The sequence below is a fragment of the Oreochromis aureus genome, linkage group 23 (assembly GCF_013358895.1).
Source record: "Oreochromis aureus strain Israel breed Guangdong linkage group 23, ZZ_aureus, whole genome shotgun sequence".
Lineage (NCBI taxonomy): Eukaryota > Metazoa > Chordata > Actinopteri > Cichliformes > Cichlidae > Oreochromis > Oreochromis aureus.
The window spans coordinates 21,326,386-21,343,791 of NC_052963.1; the positions used below are offsets into that span (position 1 = coordinate 21,326,386).

General features: G+C 42.2%; 2 protein-coding genes and 3 non-coding genes across 6 annotated transcripts in view; all 5 read right to left on the reverse strand.

Moving 5' to 3' along the window:
- The window catches only part of atp7b (ATPase copper transporting beta), an 83,802-nt gene extending 80,314 nt beyond the window's left edge, over positions 1 to 3,488 (reverse strand). For both annotated transcript variants that reach the window (XM_039607112.1, XM_039607113.1), the window contains exon 1: positions 3,248 to 3,488. In XM_039607112.1, the coding sequence (XP_039463046.1) occupies positions 3,248 to 3,406 (159 nt within the window). In that variant the 5' untranslated portion in view covers positions 3,407 to 3,488. The remainder of the gene's footprint in view (positions 1 to 3,247) is intronic.
- trnar-ccu lies at positions 396 to 468 on the reverse strand. The gene has a single exon. It is a non-coding gene; the product is annotated as a tRNA-Arg (tRNA).
- Positions 1,225 to 1,297, reverse strand: trnar-ccu. Its single transcript has one exon. It is a non-coding gene; the product is annotated as a tRNA-Arg (tRNA).
- Positions 2,110 to 2,182, reverse strand: trnar-ccu. The gene has a single exon. It is a non-coding gene; the product is annotated as a tRNA-Arg (tRNA).
- A 239-nt stretch (positions 3,489 to 3,727) lies between the features above and the next one.
- eed (embryonic ectoderm development) lies at positions 3,728 to 17,156 on the reverse strand. Its single transcript, XM_031749168.2, has 12 exons — positions 16,979 to 17,156; positions 16,101 to 16,253; positions 12,604 to 12,696; positions 12,199 to 12,264; positions 11,673 to 11,798; positions 10,172 to 10,253; positions 8,935 to 9,026; positions 8,078 to 8,211; positions 7,877 to 7,982; positions 6,596 to 6,754; positions 6,040 to 6,113; positions 3,728 to 4,595 (listed from the first exon to the last, which is right to left on the reverse strand). Exons 1-12 carry the CDS (start codon positions 17,096 to 17,098, stop codon positions 4,469 to 4,471), a joined length of 1,332 nt encoding a protein of 443 aa, XP_031605028.1. The 5' UTR covers positions 17,099 to 17,156; the 3' UTR covers positions 3,728 to 4,468.
- Positions 17,157 to 17,406: the final 250 nt, after the last annotated feature.

The window sequence follows — 17,406 nt, forward strand, 5'->3', positions numbered from 1 at the left end:
GTTTGAATTACCTCTTCAGCATGGCATCGAGTTTGGCAAAGGCCTGATAACAAGCCATTCATTTGATTCAGGTGTGTCAGAACAAGGATGAACCTAAAATCTAAAGAAAAGTAGCTCTCCAGGACTGGAGTTGGAGACCCCTGCGCTAGGCTATGTACACATAGGGAGCCGTCCTTGGTGATCGGGGGCAGTTATAGTACCCGACTGACTCACTCGGCGCCTGTACTGCAGGGTGACTTGGCTGCGTTTTGGGGCATCAGGTCCTGACTGTCGTCTGTTTTTGGACACAGTTCAGAGAATCCGCCATCCAAAACACATAGCAGAGGATGGTTTCGATCCATCGACCTCTGGGTTATGGGCCCAGCACGCTTCCGCTGCGCCACTCTGCTGGAGAACACCCCAGATGGGACTCGAACCCACAATCCCTGGCTTAGGAGGCCAGTGCCTTATCCATTAGGCCACCGGGGCTGATGAGCGCTTGACTTCCTTTCTTTGGAGGTTGTTTCGGCGGTTCGAGTGAAAGCCATGGTTTCAAGCTGATTTTTAGTTCAAAGATGAAACTGTATTTAAGAACATTTAAGAAATGCTGAGAAAATAAATTACACTCTGTACACACTCTGGGCAACTCAGTGTCCAGAACTCTGGACAGCCAACACCCTGTGCTTATTGTTTCACTTTATTTGGGGGTGTTTATGTTGTCTGGTAGGACTTGTGAAACCACATGAAGACCAGAGAGTACCAACGATTTGAACCACTGAATTTAGTTCCATTAAAAGAGGGGGAGTAGCAGGAGCACGTGTGACGTGCTCAAACACAGCTGAATCAAAGGTTTGAATTACCTCTTCAGCATGGCATCGAGTTTGGCAAAGGCCTGATAACAAGCCATTCATTTGATTCAGGTGTGTCAGAACAAGGATGCACCTAAAAGCTAAAGAAAAGTAGCTCTCCAGGACTGGAGTTGGAGACCCCTGTGCTAGGCTATGTACACATAGGGAGCCGCCCTTGGTGATCGGGGGCAGTTATAGTACCCGACTGACTCACTCGGCGCCTGTACTGCAGGGTGACTTGGCTGCGTTTTGGGGCATCAGGTCCTGACTGTCGTCTGTTTTTGGACACAGTTCAGAGAATCCGGCCATCCAAAACACATAGCAGAGGATGGTTTCGATCCATCGACCTCTGGGTTATGGGCCCAGCACGCTTCCGCTGCGCCACTCTGCTGGAGAGCACCGCAGATGGGACTCGAACCCACAATCCCTGGCTTAGGAGGCCAGTGCCTTATCCATTAGGCCACCGGGGCTGATGAGCGCTTGACTTCCTTTCTTTGGAGGTTGTTTCGGCGGTTCGAGTGAAAGCCATGGTTTCAAGCTGATTTTTAGTTCAAAGCTGAAGCTGTATTTAAGAACATTTAAGAAATGCTGAGAAAATAAATTACACTCTGTACACACTCTGGGCAACTCAGTGTCCAGAACTCTGGACAGCCAACACCCTGTGCTTATTGCTTCACTTTATTTGGGGGTGTTTATGTTGTCTGGTAGGACTTGTGAAACCACATGAAGACCAGAGAGTACCAACGATTTGAATCACTGAATCTAATTCCATTAAAAGAGGGGGAGTAGCAGGAGCACGTGTGACGTGCTCAAACACAGCTGAATCAAAGGTTTGAATTACCTCTTCAGCATGGCATCGAGTTTGGCAAAGGCCTGATAACAAGCCATTCATTTGATTCAGGTGTGTCAGAACAAGGATGAACCTAAAATCTAAAGAAAAGTAGCTCTCCAGGACTGGAGTTGGAGACCCCTGCGCTAGGCTATGTACACATAGGGAGCCGTCCTTGGTGATCGGGGGCAGTTATAGTACCCGACTGACTCACTCGGCGCCTGTACTGCAGGGTGACTTGGCTGCGTTTTGGGGCATCAGGTCCTGACTGTCGTCTGTTTTTGGACACAGTTCAGAGAATCCGGCCATCCAAAACACATAGCAGAGGATGGTTTCGATCCATCGACCTCTGGGTTATGGGCCCGATCCATCGACCTCTGGGTTATGGGCCCGATCCATCGACCTCTGGGTTATGGGCCCAGCACGCTTCCGCTGCGCCACTCTGCTGGAGAACACCCCAGATGGGACTCGAACCCACAATCCCTGGCTTAGGAGGCCAGTGCCTTATCCATTAGGCCACCGGGGCTGATGAGCGCTTGACTTCCTTTCTTTGGAGGTTGTTTCGGCGGTTCGAGTGAAAGCCATGGTTTCAAGCTGATTTTTAGTTCAAAGCTGAAGCTGTATTTAAGAACATTTAAGAAATGCTGAGAAAATAAATTACACTCTGTACACACTCTGGGCAACTCAGCGTCTAGAACTCTGGACAGCCAACACCCTGTGCTTATTGCTTCACTTTATTTGGGGGCGTTTATGTTGTCTGTTGAGACTTGTGAAACCACATGAAGACCAGAGAGTACCAACGATTTGAATCACTGAATTTAGTTCCATTAAAAGAGGGGGAGTAGCAGGAGCGCGTGTGACGTGCTCAAACACAGCTGAGTCAAATGCTTGAATTACCTCTCACCCACTCAGCGCCTGTACTGCAGGCGGTTATGTTGAGATTTTCACCTTTTCATATTCTTGTTTTCACATATATTCATTCTAGGCAACAGGTAGTAGACACCTATCTTAAGAGTGAAGTGTGAACAAGAGTTTCACTTGTCAACAGTGAAGAACAAACTGCTCATTTAGGCTGTTATTATAATTATAAACACATGAGGTCACACTACCAGATATTCAAATTAAAACGCTTCCAAAAGGCACAAACACATAGAATTTGGGGAAGGAGCAGGTTTTGTTTCTTTAAGGTGGGCTTTGTTGTTCAGCCCGTGAAGCTGTCCCTGCTGCCAGTGCAAACTATTCTTCTCTTTTACAATGAAAACACACATAACATTAATGTTGTCTCTGCAAAAAATGTTCTTGGAGATTTCTTGTGTACTTTAACAAACCGAATTTCTTTACATTTTATTTCAATCAGAAATTGAGGTTTAATTATCAGATTATTTTATCCCAGTCACCAATTTAAAATATTTACTTCGTTTCAAAAGAAAATATATATACTCCCGCTCTTCAATATAACAGAGGGACTATATTCTAACAAATGTATAATTAAGGCGTAGCTACTTTTCAGCTTCTTTGAGATGTGCTCTTACCGATCAAGTTTTTTATAAGCAATCAGCTGCAGATGTTCCACAGCTGTTTGAAGGCCTACCTTTAACTGTGCCGTACAGCCCCTCCTGTTGCAGCCCTCTGACTTGACGTTACAGATGCATCTGCGCTTACAGCCACATTCAACCATGCAGATCTGCTCCCCGGAGCCGGACTCGGAGTCATACCTGGACGGGCTTTTTGGTGACTTTGGCGAAAACATGCTGGAGCCTTTGCGGCCGAGTCCGATTTTATCTCGTCCAGTCAGTCGGAGGGCAAAAGTCCGCAGCGGACAGACGACGTCATTTTTCACGCGCTCACTGTGGACTAAAGTGGCGTTTGATCGGAGGCAGTTCATCAAGACGAGACCGGGGGGGGCAAAGTCTTAGATCACCTGACTCCCGCTTGAGTGGGGCAGAAAGTATAGAGAAAGGCGCAAATAAAGCGCCTAAACTTCCTTAAGTGTGCACTTTTATCTGTTGGTCAGAGAAAGAAAAAAGTCTGATATTGATATATTTATAGAAATTAAGTTTTATTCAAGTTCAAATGACTCCAGATAAATAAAGACAAAACGCCTGCCCTTTGCTCCCTGTAACAGGACTAAAGATTTCAAAATAAAAGCTTATTTTTATGCTAATACTGTCCTAAACAAACGCCACGCTTGGGAACAGTTACAAAAGACTTTATTCAGTTTTTACACGTGTGTGTATGTGAATACTCCAGTGTCAAAGAGCACACTGTAAATTATGCAACAGCAGTCCACATGTGTGTGAATGGGGGCATCAAAGCAAATCAATTATTACTGTAATAATTAAAATAAATCATGGCACATTACAACAGAAAATCCTGTTTTCATGCATTTAAATATCTTATTTTTTCCACACAATTCCTTTTGTATTGTTATAATTTCAATGGATGGGACAGCATACCAAACCAAAAGGCACACAGGGAGGACACCAAGACAGGCTTCAGGGCTTTTCCTTTTTTCATCCTTCGGCTTAAAATTGTTCATCTAACAGAGTAAATCCAAGTTTTATTGGATTGAAAACGCTGCAAATCTGTTTTTTCTTCCCTTCACAATTAAGCTGGCAGACAAACAGGAAATGAAGACAAAAGAAGGCCATTCCTTTCTTTTCATGGAATTAAAAAAAACAAAACAAAAAAAACTATTTTTAATCTGCATACAAGAAGAAATGTACACAGACATTTTTTTTTTGTTGCAGTGCATATCTGTACACCAACACAGAGGCAGGGGAGTTGGAAGCAACAGGAACAACCGGAGACCTCAGCGCTGTCGATCCCAGCGCCAGATGGAGGCGTCGTCGCACACTGCTATCAAAATGCTGCTGTCGCGGCTGAAGCTGGTCTGCCGGATGGCCGATGTGCATTTGGGGAGGGTCAGCGTGGTGCACCTGAAGAGGAGCAGAGATAGTTGGGAAAAATTGTAAAAAAACAAAACAAAACAAAACAAAATTTGTTTTGGGGTTTTTTGTTTTGTTAGTGTCAAACAGTGCAAAAATGATGAAACAATTGAAATAAAAATGTTTCTTTTGTGACCTGTGAATATTTGTTATTTAAAATCAATGTTCTGACCATAACTGGTGCAAAATCACAACCAAAAGAGTCACAATTTCATTAAATGTGCCAGGTAAAAAAAGACACAGGAAGGCATCACAGCAGCTTTCTATGGGGCATTGGTGCTCAGAGAAGCGTGATAATGCTGCAATAATTGATCGTGAAGACGGCACCACTTAGCAGTTTTACCCTCTGAGCTGCACTAAACTGGCATTTTTCCACTATTCTGTCACTTCAGACAGTGTTGCTTTTAACCGGGCATCATTCCTGCACATTCCTGGTTCAGCCAATTCCTTTTCAAAAGACATGAGGAAGGAAATTTAACACCTTTTTAAAAGAACTTGGAAAAAAAAAGTGGTAACAAAACCTGTAAATATTTAGGTGCAGCAGTGTTCCCAAACTCGGGGAAAAGCACCAGTGTTATTACCTAAAACTACAACTGCAACTACTGTTGTTGCAGTCACTTATAAGGAAATCTGTGTAACTGATGGAGGAGAAGCCTTTCTGTATGCTCCAGGAAGAAATGGTATTACTAAAAACCGTGGAAATAACTGACGCTACTGTAAACCACATACTTCCAAGCTTAAATACGAAGTGTTACAGTTAACCAAAGCCACGCTGCAGCTCTTCAAGTGTTTGATGCTCTCAATTTTTCCAAAGATTCAAGTCATCATATTGGCTTTCTCATGGGTTTACCACTACGTGGAACATGAAACAGCCAGACGGCGGCAGTAATACCCTTGAAACTGCACTTACTGCAAGTTGGAGGTCTCAAAACATTTCCAGACACGGTGAGACTAGATGATACAACTGGGGTCTAATGGGAGGTGGTCTTTGCTTAAATATACTCCACAGTCACTTCTCAGAGACTTTAGAATACTTTTTAGATTAAAATGGCTCTACATGGTTGAGATTTCTGTCCTACCACCAGACCTCCGGACAACGGTACTGATTCCAAACCTTAAAAGGATATGATGAGCCATATGAACAACAAACATGGAACAGTGCTGATGGTAGTTCCTCAGGGCTCCCGATGAGCTATACCAAACTCCTATCAGCACCAAAATAAGGATTACAAATATGAAGATTCCCAAACCACAGGCCCCTGTGTTATTATCTTCTAACAGCTAATGTGAGCTAAACCAAGGGTGCAGCTGATCAAATACAACAACTTGTTTAAGTTTGAGGGTTTACTGTGATATTTTGATGCTAAAAGCAGGGCAAAGAGCAGTGGAGATACAGGACAACTATAACACGCCTGTTGTCTGTTTTTTTACTTACTTGGCTTTGTGCGGATCTTCTACTTCAAGGTCCCACACGTAAAGCTTCCCCACCTGATTCCCCAGAGCCAGCATCTGTGGAACAGCAGAGGTCAGTAAGAGCACCAAGACACAACAAGAAAACAAAAAAACAACTCTCAGCATCCAGTGTTTCCTACAGATTTAGCTTCCATTTCTCCTCTGCAAGAGTTTTTATTTCTTAAGAACAAAATATCAGCGATAATCAACTACTTAAAACCTGCCAGTGACCTCCAACTCCAGGTTAGACTGCAGCTGGCAGCTAGAAACTCGCTGGACAAGTGGCTAATTGACATTAAAGAGCACACTGACAGCAACCTGGCCATCCAGAAAGACAGGACGACTGGAAACACTGGGTTAGCATTGACTGACCTTTCAAGTAAATCAATTAAATGATGTAGTTCTTTCCAACAGATGAAAAATAAAACTGTGTATTTGAGACATTTGATTCCTCTGTTTTTGTCCTTTAATCAGTACAAATGAGAATGAAAATATAAAACCTGATCATACACAAAATAAATAAAGGTAAGATAGCTGACCTTCTGCCAGAAGTCCATGGAGAAGCGCATGTACCAAATGTCACACTGGCTGTAGTCAAAGCGTCCCAGAATCGTCACATTTGACTCATTTGGTTTAATGTGATCAATGTCATCCTCCATCTTCCCGGGTTTCCAGCACACAATGGCGTTTTCACAAGACTGGAATGACAACACAAACTCAGTTGTACATTTTGTTGTTTCATTGAAACTTTAAGGTGCACCGGATTATAAGGCGCATTAAGCAAAACAAAACAGTCAGATAAGTCAAACTTTACTCAACTCATTCTTCTTGCTTCCTCCACTTCTGTACCATTGATTCAATAACGCTGAATTCTCTCGCAGCTGCTCTATTCCCATGTTGTTGCAGTATATTAATGACTAACCTCGTATTGTGGATGGATTATCTCAGTTGTTCTCCTGACTGAAGTTTGATCCATTTACAGCATCCTGCCATGCAACTGCATTTGTCCCTAACCATCAGGAACCCTCACATTAACTTTAATCAAGTCGAAAAAAATTAGCGTTCAACCTCCAGCTTCACTGTGTTTGTTATGCTAACATAGCTGTGTTGCTAGCGATCACGTAGCACATCATTATGTACCAGCTAGCCCAACTTCAGTAACCCTACAAATGTCACTGCTGTTTAGTTTTCTGTCTTCATTTATGTTGGAAGTGATAGCAGAGCTGTACGTTTGAATTTTTTCAGAAATCTCTCAGTCAGAACATGGTATATCGTGTTTAGGTGGAAACTAGTGAGCTAACTTCCTGCTAACTTCTAACTCCATTAAAATTAATAAATTCTGTTTTCATGGATGCCTGGATGTTAAACTTAATTGTTACACCTGGTAAAGCAGCAACGCTGATCATTTTATTAAAGATGAACTCTCAGTGATGCCGCAGTGCTCGTTCGACTTTGGGACCTGAAGCAGACGGAGTTTTGGACCCAGATTACTCCGAGTCCCCGAGGCTCCTGACTACAATAGCCATAATGCTCCGACAATCCATCAAGCAGTGCAGCTTCGTAGCTTACCAAAATCATACTAAAACATTTTTTGACAGACTTTTGAGCGCCGTGTACCACATAAAATTGGTTCCAGGTCAGTAAGCACAACCAGAATTCATACATAAGGCGTACCGGATTATAAGGCACACTGTTGATTTTTGAGAAAATTAAAGGATTTTAAGTGCGCCTTATAGTGCGGAAAATACTGTAACTTAAAAAGAAAAAAACAAAACAAAAAACCCCTTTTGGGTAGCATTAAAGGATTTCCTTTCACTTGCCTTAGAAAGAATAAGATCACCAAGCCACCGCACACAGTCCACATAGTTTCTATGAATGTCACGTGTTGAGAAGTCGGGGAAGTGAATTTTCTGTGAGACAAATGCCCTAAAAAACAACATAAAAAAATATAATAGCATGTATGTAAATCCACAGGCTCAGATATGAAAACAGACCACAGAAAAAGCTTCTGGATGTCTCACCTGTTTGTCTTTGAGGGGTTGTACTCGTAAGACGCGCGAATGGCTTTCTGCATTCTCTCTGAATTGATCCTCCAAAGTTTTAGCGAGTGGTCCATCCCACATGACATAATCTTTTCACCTAGGAGATCAAAATCCTACAAAACAGGAAATGGATAATAGGAGAATGGGAACTGTCAGTACAGATAGAATTTAATCACTTTCACCTAAAACATCTGTTTTGTCACCATTTAGGAAAATTAGTAGACAACTATGATTTAATATTGTGTAAGCTAAGTAACAGAATAAGGTGGGATGGTCTTAATAGACAGATAAACCTGACAATGACATAGCCCAGAGGAACACCACCGACAACTGGTGGGCAAGCATGTGATCTGAAATTTTTTAAACTGCAATTTTAACCATTAAAAGAAACTCATTCCCAACCCCTCAAAAATCAAAACAAAAACTGAAGTGACCACATGGCAGTCCACCTTTGTATTCAGCTTTTTCTGTAGAATCAGCCTCACATGTGCATATACTGCTGTGAGGCTGAAACCCTAATGCCTGTAAAAACAGTCAATTCCAGATGGATAATTTATGTTTACGTTCAATCAGATTGAAAATAAACACACAGACTTTCACTAGTCACTTCAGAGAAGTAGAACATGAACAAGTCTGTGGTGTCAGCTGTCAAGGAAAAGCTGTTTTTCCCCCAAATAACCCAACACAGACGTACAGCCTTTATTGAGTCTGGTCTAATGGTGCCAACATGTGCAGTCATCCCCTAAAGACCGATTCAGAATCTTTTTTTCCCCCTGTTGCACAATAGTCACTGTTATGTCCCAGATAAATTTCCCCACATATACTGTAATACTCACAGCACTCAGCACTTCATCCCGATGACCCTCGACGCCTCCGAAAATGGCCACTAAAGTGTCCGTCTGTATGTTCCACAGCCGAAGAGCGTGATCTGAAAATAAGAGATGACTTTAAGAAAAAGCCTGATTATTGTCTTACAGCCTGATTATTGTCGGTCAGTGAAAGAGACGCTCACAGCTTTTTTTCCTCTATATTTACATTTTTTACATAGTTTGATCTATGCATTTATATTATATTGTATTCAATACTTTAAGGGTAGAATTGAATTTCTTATTTGAGAACTTTACAACTTTATTTGAACACCGTCTTAGTTTTTCTACGTGATAAGCATTGGTTTGTCTGGTTAATCATGTTAAATATTTATATTGATTTGTTTTATTTTTAACTTTCCATAGGGGTCATAATATTTTGTTATATGTGCTGATTGATAAGTCTCCCAAAGCTGGTGTTTAATCTTGATCGTGTATTTGACTCTTACGAAGAGAGTTGATACGCATGAGTTCCCAAAGTTTCTTCCAAGACACGACTTTTATATAACCTACAGTAAAGCAGCAGTTTTATTTCACAGATTACAATTCATTTATCACATAAAGCATAAAAACTCATGCCTCCTTTGCGCTTCCCAGCAGCTATAATCACACTGAAGGGTGTTTAAAAAAAATAAAAAAAATAAAAATCCACCTGATTAAAGGAAAGATTAAACTTTGCTGCTGTTCACATGACCTTCAGTGACAGATCCAAACCCCGCTGTCTGATTTATCTCAGATTAAGGAACCACCTGACAGTCCCGTGGAAATAAAACTCAAACTATCCCCACTACACTCGAGTCTGAGGTGACCTTTTTTTTTTCCTCTTTAGATGGAAGCAACAAATCACAGCTGAGAGGGTTTTTACTGCCGGGATGATTTTCAGTGTTGAGTGAGGGTCAATAAAGCCATCAAAGAAATGGGCCTTTTTTTTCCCCAAACACATTGCTGCTGTTGTATTAACCTCACAGTGAAATATATGACAAACTGCTGGTCTTTCTGCCCTGTCTGCGACACAGGTTAACTCTTTTTTTTCCTCCAAGGAGGGGGAAAAAAGTAATATTCAGCAAATATCTGCTAAATAAGGAAACACAAGGTTATTGGCGTAACTCTAGGTGATGCAGTCCGGCTTATGTGTGCATAATGAGCCGGGAAGAACCCTTGAACTGCATGCAGAAGAGCTCGAAGGTGCTTTATGATCACCGTTTACCTTTGCTGACAGAGAGGAGCAGATTGGGATCCCTCGGGTGAAACTTGAGCTCGTTGATGGCGTTCCCATGACCTACATAATGCTGGAAAAGAAGGGAAAAAATGACTTCTTAATTTACACTGTGCAATTAACACAACTTGGGGCAGATGAATTGAAATTCGGTATAATTATTATCATTCCTCTGGGCCATTAAATGCAAGTCTTTCCAAGAACAAAAAATAAAAAATTGTAAATAAAGCTCTACTGTTATAAGTTGCTTCCTGAAAATGCTTCATAATCAAATAAACCTCAGATTATTTTAAGCTTGCAGTAACACTACAGTAGTGCTGTCTGAATTAGGGGCAGTCAGGAGGAACAGTTTATGCAAATATTTAGTCTGAAACAGTACTCGAGAGTCCCCCGAGAGGGTCAAAGATTATGCAGGTGGACTGCAAGAGATCCGTTCATCTCCAAAAGTTGATTCTGTTCATCTGGACGTAGCGATTTGTGGGAGAAACGTTTCGTCACTCATCCAAGTGACTTCTTCAGTCTCAGCTGACTGCAGGTTTCCCCAATCTTATAAACAGTACATTTGCATAATGACTGAAGGAACAATGGGCTGGGAGGTCAGTTCCTTAATCTTAATTATGCAAATTCTCATGACCATTGATCAACAACCACTGACCAAAACCCAATGATCAGAGCCCACGTTCCTCGATGTCCAGGACTGCAGAGTCCTGGCCTGCAGTCCATTTACACATACAGGCCAGTGGACACTCTTTCAATGATGAGGATTTACACATCCTGGACAGGGAGGAACGCTGGATTGAGCGCGGAGTCAAGGAGGCCATTTACGTGAAAAGGGAAAGACCATCCTCTGAATCGAGGAGGGGGCCTTAGGGTACATCTGTCACCATCTTACAATGCTGTGATTGCAGCCATTCCCCAACTCTCTGTGAATGGTACTCATGGCCATTGATCAGTGTTCTTTGATCAGTGGGTTTTGGTCAGTAGTTGTTGATCAATGGTCATGAGAATTTGCATAATTAAGATTAAGGAACTGACCTCCCAGCCCATTGTTCCTTCACTGGGCTGGTTTCAGTCATTATGCAAATGACCTGTTTATAAGACTGGGGAAACCTGCAGTCAGCTGAGACTGAAGAAGTCACTTGGATGAGTGACGAAACGTTTCTCCCACAAAACGCTACGTCCAGATGAACAGAATTAACTTTTGGAGATTTACTTACCTGGATGATTGAGCATGCATCAAGACATCCGTTCATATACAATAAATTAAAAAGCCACCCTGCAGTACTAACTACAAGACCCATAAAGTTTTTTTTTTGTTTTACTGATTTTCACATTTGGTTTGACCATGACCTGATTTTCACCATAATTAAATCAGCTCGAGTTGTTATTAGTATCTACCATCAAACAAAATTTCAAAACGACATCTTGAAACCTGTGGACTCTGCTAAAAGACAGAAGTGATGGAGCAGTCGGGTGAAGACTGACACGTTACCTTGATGCACTGCATCGTGATGTGGTTGATCACCCGGATGATGCCGCGGGATCCGGCCACAGCCAGCAGGGGGTGACTTGTGTTGGTGTCATAGGTCCAGGCGCACGTGTAGAAGTTCTCGTCTGCCTTTGCAAAGTTAAGGAAACCTGAACAGAATCTACACTTACCGTTCTTTAACAGACTCAGATGTCCTGCTGTCAGCTACAAGGAGTCACTCAAACTTCAGCACAAACAAGCGTCTCTTCTTCCCTGAACTCTTTTCTGTTTACACTGCATATTTTCTGCTCTCAGCTGCAGAGCTTATATGGAGTTCAAACACCTTTCAGACGGCCAGATAATTCAAAAATATCAGATATCTTAATCCTCGCTGTTAGCCTTCAGCTCAGGTGTCGAGGCATTAAACCCGTCTAGACTGCCCTTCTGTCATCTAAGCAATAAAGAAGTATTTAAAAGCCAAACTGCGGGTGTGTTAGGAAAACTGACAAATGAGAGCAAAGAAGGATTGAGGAAGCAGGTGAAAGGATACGTCTGCATCAACGTAGGACTGCAGGAGTCTGATTTCTCCTTGAGAGTGGCATTCATACAGAGTTACCTGGATAAGCACAGATGTGAGAAGCGAACAAGTTCACTAATAATCAGTGTTTCAAAGACATATTTTAATGTTCCTTTCATTGACAAACTATAAATAGATAAAGAAGTCATTGCAAATCAGCAGGGACATTGGAGCTTGTTGTTATACACTGGTAAATCTGATGCTTTTATTGCCTTTGCGAGCATTTTACAGTGAGCTGCATGCTTTGAAAACTCCTAACAATATGTTGGACAAACACCAGTAAACAGATCAGGACTTTCCCACCTCTGGTAATATGCTGACCCACTACAGAAATAAGCAATTTAAATCAAATTTTTAAATAACTGATCATTTATTTACCCTGTTACTCCCAACTGTAGCAAACACCAGCGGGTCTCCCTCCTTGCTGTGCCAGTTAAACTGGACTCCAAACAATGGCTGGCCATGGTCCTCCTGAGACAAATACAGATGTTGTTAATACCCACTTGTGCTCCTACAAAAAAAATCCTGTATGTATGAGTGCACATTAAACCAGACGGATGTACTAAGAAGCAAGTTAAACAAAACAAGGCTTTGTTTGTGTTAGCTGGCTAGATGACTTCAATCAATTCAGTTCAGTTTGATTTGTATAGCACCAAATCACAACAGAAATCTCTTCTTTATATTATAAGGTAAAGACACCACAATAACATGGAGAAAACCCCAACAATCAGGCAACTCCCTATGAAGAAGCACTCTGGCACAGTGGGAAGCAAAAACTCAATTTTAAGAGGAAGAAAAAGACTCAGGTAGGGGCGGGAATCTGTTGCCACTGGTTGGAAGTGAGGGGAGAAATAACGGACAAAGAGACACTGCCAGAGATTAACAATAACTAATGATTAAATGCAGACTGGTTTATCAAACATTCAGAGACCAAAGATATGCTCAATGCATCATGGGAATCCCCCAGCAGCCTAGACCTATTGCAGTGTAACAAAGGGAGGAATCAGGGTCACCTGATCCAGGCCTAACTATAAGCTTTAGCTGAATATTACTGACGATATTCTATAAATAATTCAAATTTTCCATCTGTGTTGTTCCACTTTGAGCTGCTGCCTTTAGTGATCACCACACCACAGTGGATCATCTGCCTTCCTGGCATCCTCGTGTGACACAACAACCCACTGCATGTCCTCCTTCACTTCCTCCCCCAGTTCCATCTTCATCATCCTTAGTCCAATATATCCAGTCTTTCCTCTGCACATGTCCAAACCATCTCAGCACTGTCTCTCTAACCAGGGGTCCGTTCTTCGTACTTCGCTAAGTAAGTTAGCTGGATTTGATTGTTGACGATTTCGCGTGATCTTGGATCGTTCGGTTCTCCGAAGCTCATCCGGGACTTGCTGTCATAGCAACAGATCGTGAGCGTAAACCTGCTCGGGAGCAGGCTTACTTTATGTAAACAGGATTAGATCGCGGCCACTCAGGTATGTCCGCTTCATTTATCTGAAAGCAACAGCGATATTTCTCCACTGTTTTGCCATAAATAAATATTATCAATGTAACTAAAGATAATGCAGTATTTGATTCTTTTATTGATTTCATACAGATACATACAGGTCATTTCCTAAAAAAGGAAATGTACTATTAATCATTCTATTTCATGTATTTGATTATTTCAGATGTAATTCATATTTTAGAGTAGTAATAGTAAATTACCGTGTAATCAAGATGAGAGACCACGGCTATAAAAGCGAAGGTGGATTTGGGAAGTCTGTTGCAGCCATGTCCTGTCCGTTTGTATGTGAGCAACCCATTGCGGAAGGTGCAAGATTGAAAAGGAGAGTTTTCAGAATTCAGCGGATATTGCGGGATAGACAGGATCCTTTAGCTCAGCGCGACAGTGTGCTCATAGAGATATCGATTTTCCCGTGAGGGTATTATTTACTTAACTCTCTCTCTCTCTCTCTACATATATATATATATATATATATATATAAAAACAACAACAAAAAAAAACACCCAGCACGCCCCTGCGGTGGTTTATCCTTCAAGCTCGGGTCCTCTACCAGAGGCCTGGGAGCTTGAGGGTCCCTGCAGTATCTTAGCTGTTCCCAGGACTGCGCTCTTCTGGACAGAGATCTCCGATGTTGTTCCCGGGATCTGCTGGAGCCACTCGCCTAGCTTGGGAGTCACCGCACCTAGTGCTCCGATTACCACGGGACCACCGTCACCTTCATCCTCCACATCCTCTCGAGCTCTTTCTCTGAGCCCTTGGTATTTCTCCAGCTTCTCGTGTTCCTTCTTCCTGATATTGCTGTCATTCGGAACCGCTACATTGATCACTACAGCCGTCTTCTTCTGTTTGTCTACCACCACTATGTCCGGTTGGTTAGCCACCACCATTTTGTCCGTCTGCATCTGGAAGTCCCACAGGATCTTAGCTCGGTCATTCTCCACCACCCTTGGGGGCATCTCCCATTTTGACCTCGGGACTTCCAGGTTTATACATACATATATATATATATATATATATATATATATATATATATATATATATATATATATATATCTATCTATCTCCCAACTTACTGTGCATGCTTCAGTCACCCCTTGCATGGGAACAGGTAAAAGTGATGGAGTGTTATGTAAAACTACACACAAAAACCCACAATGTCAATAAATGTCACAGTACAAAAAAAAGGGGTGTGACGAGGGGTGCAGGACCACCACCTGTCTTTATTTGCTCTGCCCTTTTCTTGGTTGCTGTTATGAACAAACATACAGATTATTTCAGGGTCTCTTTTCAAGAGACTAAAAGCAATATAAGTGATAAATATTACCATTCTGTAGAATATTCTTATATTTCACTTTTACTTGTTCCCATGTTCTAGTGGGTCCTGTTGTGGCTCTAATGTGAAAGAGGATATAATGTAATATAATATAATAAATTACTTACGAGTTTAATTTGTCAGCAACTTTCTGCCAGCCCTCTCTCCTTGCTTTTGCAGCCTTTGCAATGTTCCCCTGCGCTTTAATTAGACTCTGAAACTCCTGATATCCCTCAATCAAGGGTTCTTGCTCTGCTGCCAAAAAATACTGAGCGCGCTCCTTCGACATCTTCGCCGACCAATCAAAGGGTTGCCGATCAATGTTTCTACTATCGATGCGTAGCCCCTTTTAAGCCACCCAGTGATCTCAGATTACTTCATCCAGCTATACTAATCGTCAACAACAGGTGTGTTCGGAGAACCGGATTAGCGAGCTCAAGGTTAGAGCGATGATTTGATCTTGGATGTAGTAAGCGAGGTACGAAGAACGGACCCCTTGTCTGTAAATCGTTGTCCCTCTGATGCATTACTTTCTAATCGTATCCCTTCTGGTAACTGCCAATGAAAATCTTAACATCTTTAAAACTGCCTCCTGTCTTTATGTCAGCACCACTGTCTCCAAACCAGAGATCATAGCAGTCTCCATTATAATCTTCTAAACTTCCCCTTTCACTTTTGCTGCCATCTTTCTGTCACAAATCAACCCTGACACTTTTCTCTATCCACCCCACGCTGCCTGCACTCTCTTTTTGACCTCTTTTGCACACCGTCTGCTGCTTTCAGTGGGTTGATCCCCAATATTTAAACTTCACGATATCTACTCCTTGGATATTCGCCTGTCACTCATTCACACGTGTATTCTGTCTTGTCTGCCTAGTAGTTTAAATCAGACCAGGCAGCAGATTAGGACCAACCTATTAATGCCTTTTCTGAATCGACAGCTAAGAACATCCAAATACCTGTGACTATGTATCGTTTTTTGCTGGCTCATTTCACAGTAAACCCCTCTGGGCTCTGCACACTGTCTGGTGTGCTGGACGTACTCACCCTCAGGCTGTTGACACATTTAAAAGAATATCTGCACTTCTTGGACTTCCACTTGCCCTTGCCCCAGCTCTTTCTGCCGGGGGCATTGGCGGTGTTGGTGGGTGTGTCTGGGCGTTCTGCGTTGGTGCCACTCTCAACGCTGACGGCATCGTCCTGCAACCAGCAGCAACACAAACAAACGTGTTTTTAAATGCAAAATCATCTTCTAAACATGCGCATTGAGGCCAGAACATGAGCACTCACAAACAAAGTGTGCCTGCTGTGCTGAATACATTGTAAACACGTTTCTTGCCCTGCTATTTGTTTAACAGTGCACTTTTTATAGCAGAAAAAAACAAAACAATCAAAAGCGTATCACTTCCAAACTATTGGGTCAGTTTAAACACAATGAAGGAGGAGATGAGTAAAGATGGCTATGGTTGGCCCATGCTGCTACAAAAACATTCCCCATTAATCAGTTCATAAAGCGCTGTAACATTTTTCTCACAATCAAAGCTTAACTGAAGACCATTCTTGAGCAACCCATCCGAAAAACACTACCTTTTGGTCACTATTTAGTTTATTATTTATCTGCTTGATGCTTTTTGCCAAGGCTAGCTCAGGTTTACACGTGAATAACTCAGTCTGAGCACAAAGAAAACACGTGTGCGCTAACATGGAAGAAACACGTGCGGGAAAATTTATTTGAAGACACTAAAATAGTCCACAGTGAATAACTATATCTGATAGCTCCAGCTGTTTGAATCCAACCGGTGTGAATGAACAAAGATGCTAGCTAAAGCCTTTAGCACATCGGCTACTTTAGCACAATGCTAACTGGTCAGAAGCGCTACACGGCTCATCTGCGGCCAAGCATCAAACACGGTTTAAACGCTTACGTTCTCGTCTCCTGATAAGTCAGGATTGCTGTTCTCATCGCTGCTCAGCTTTTGCTTTTTCGCCGGTATTTCTTTTCCCGCTTGAGAAGGGGACTCGGACATGTTCTTATTTTCCCTCATTTTGGAATTAACCCCGCCCCTTCCGCTCCTACGCCGACGAGCATGCCGGAAACTGAATATTCAGCCAATCACGAATCTCAGCTCGACTGCACAAATACCGGTTATTTTCCGGTTAAAGCCGTGCAGGCGTATTATATATATTTTTATAATAATTTCTTTATCTTTTACTTCCGGACTTTTGTCATTTTAAATGCTCTTGAGCAATAATTCTCCAGCTTTCTGAAGATCTTTCAAAGCGTTTCTTTGGCCATTGCTGCTTTTTCAGTCATGTTCAGTCCAGTCCTTGAACCTGAACATTTTCAGGGGAA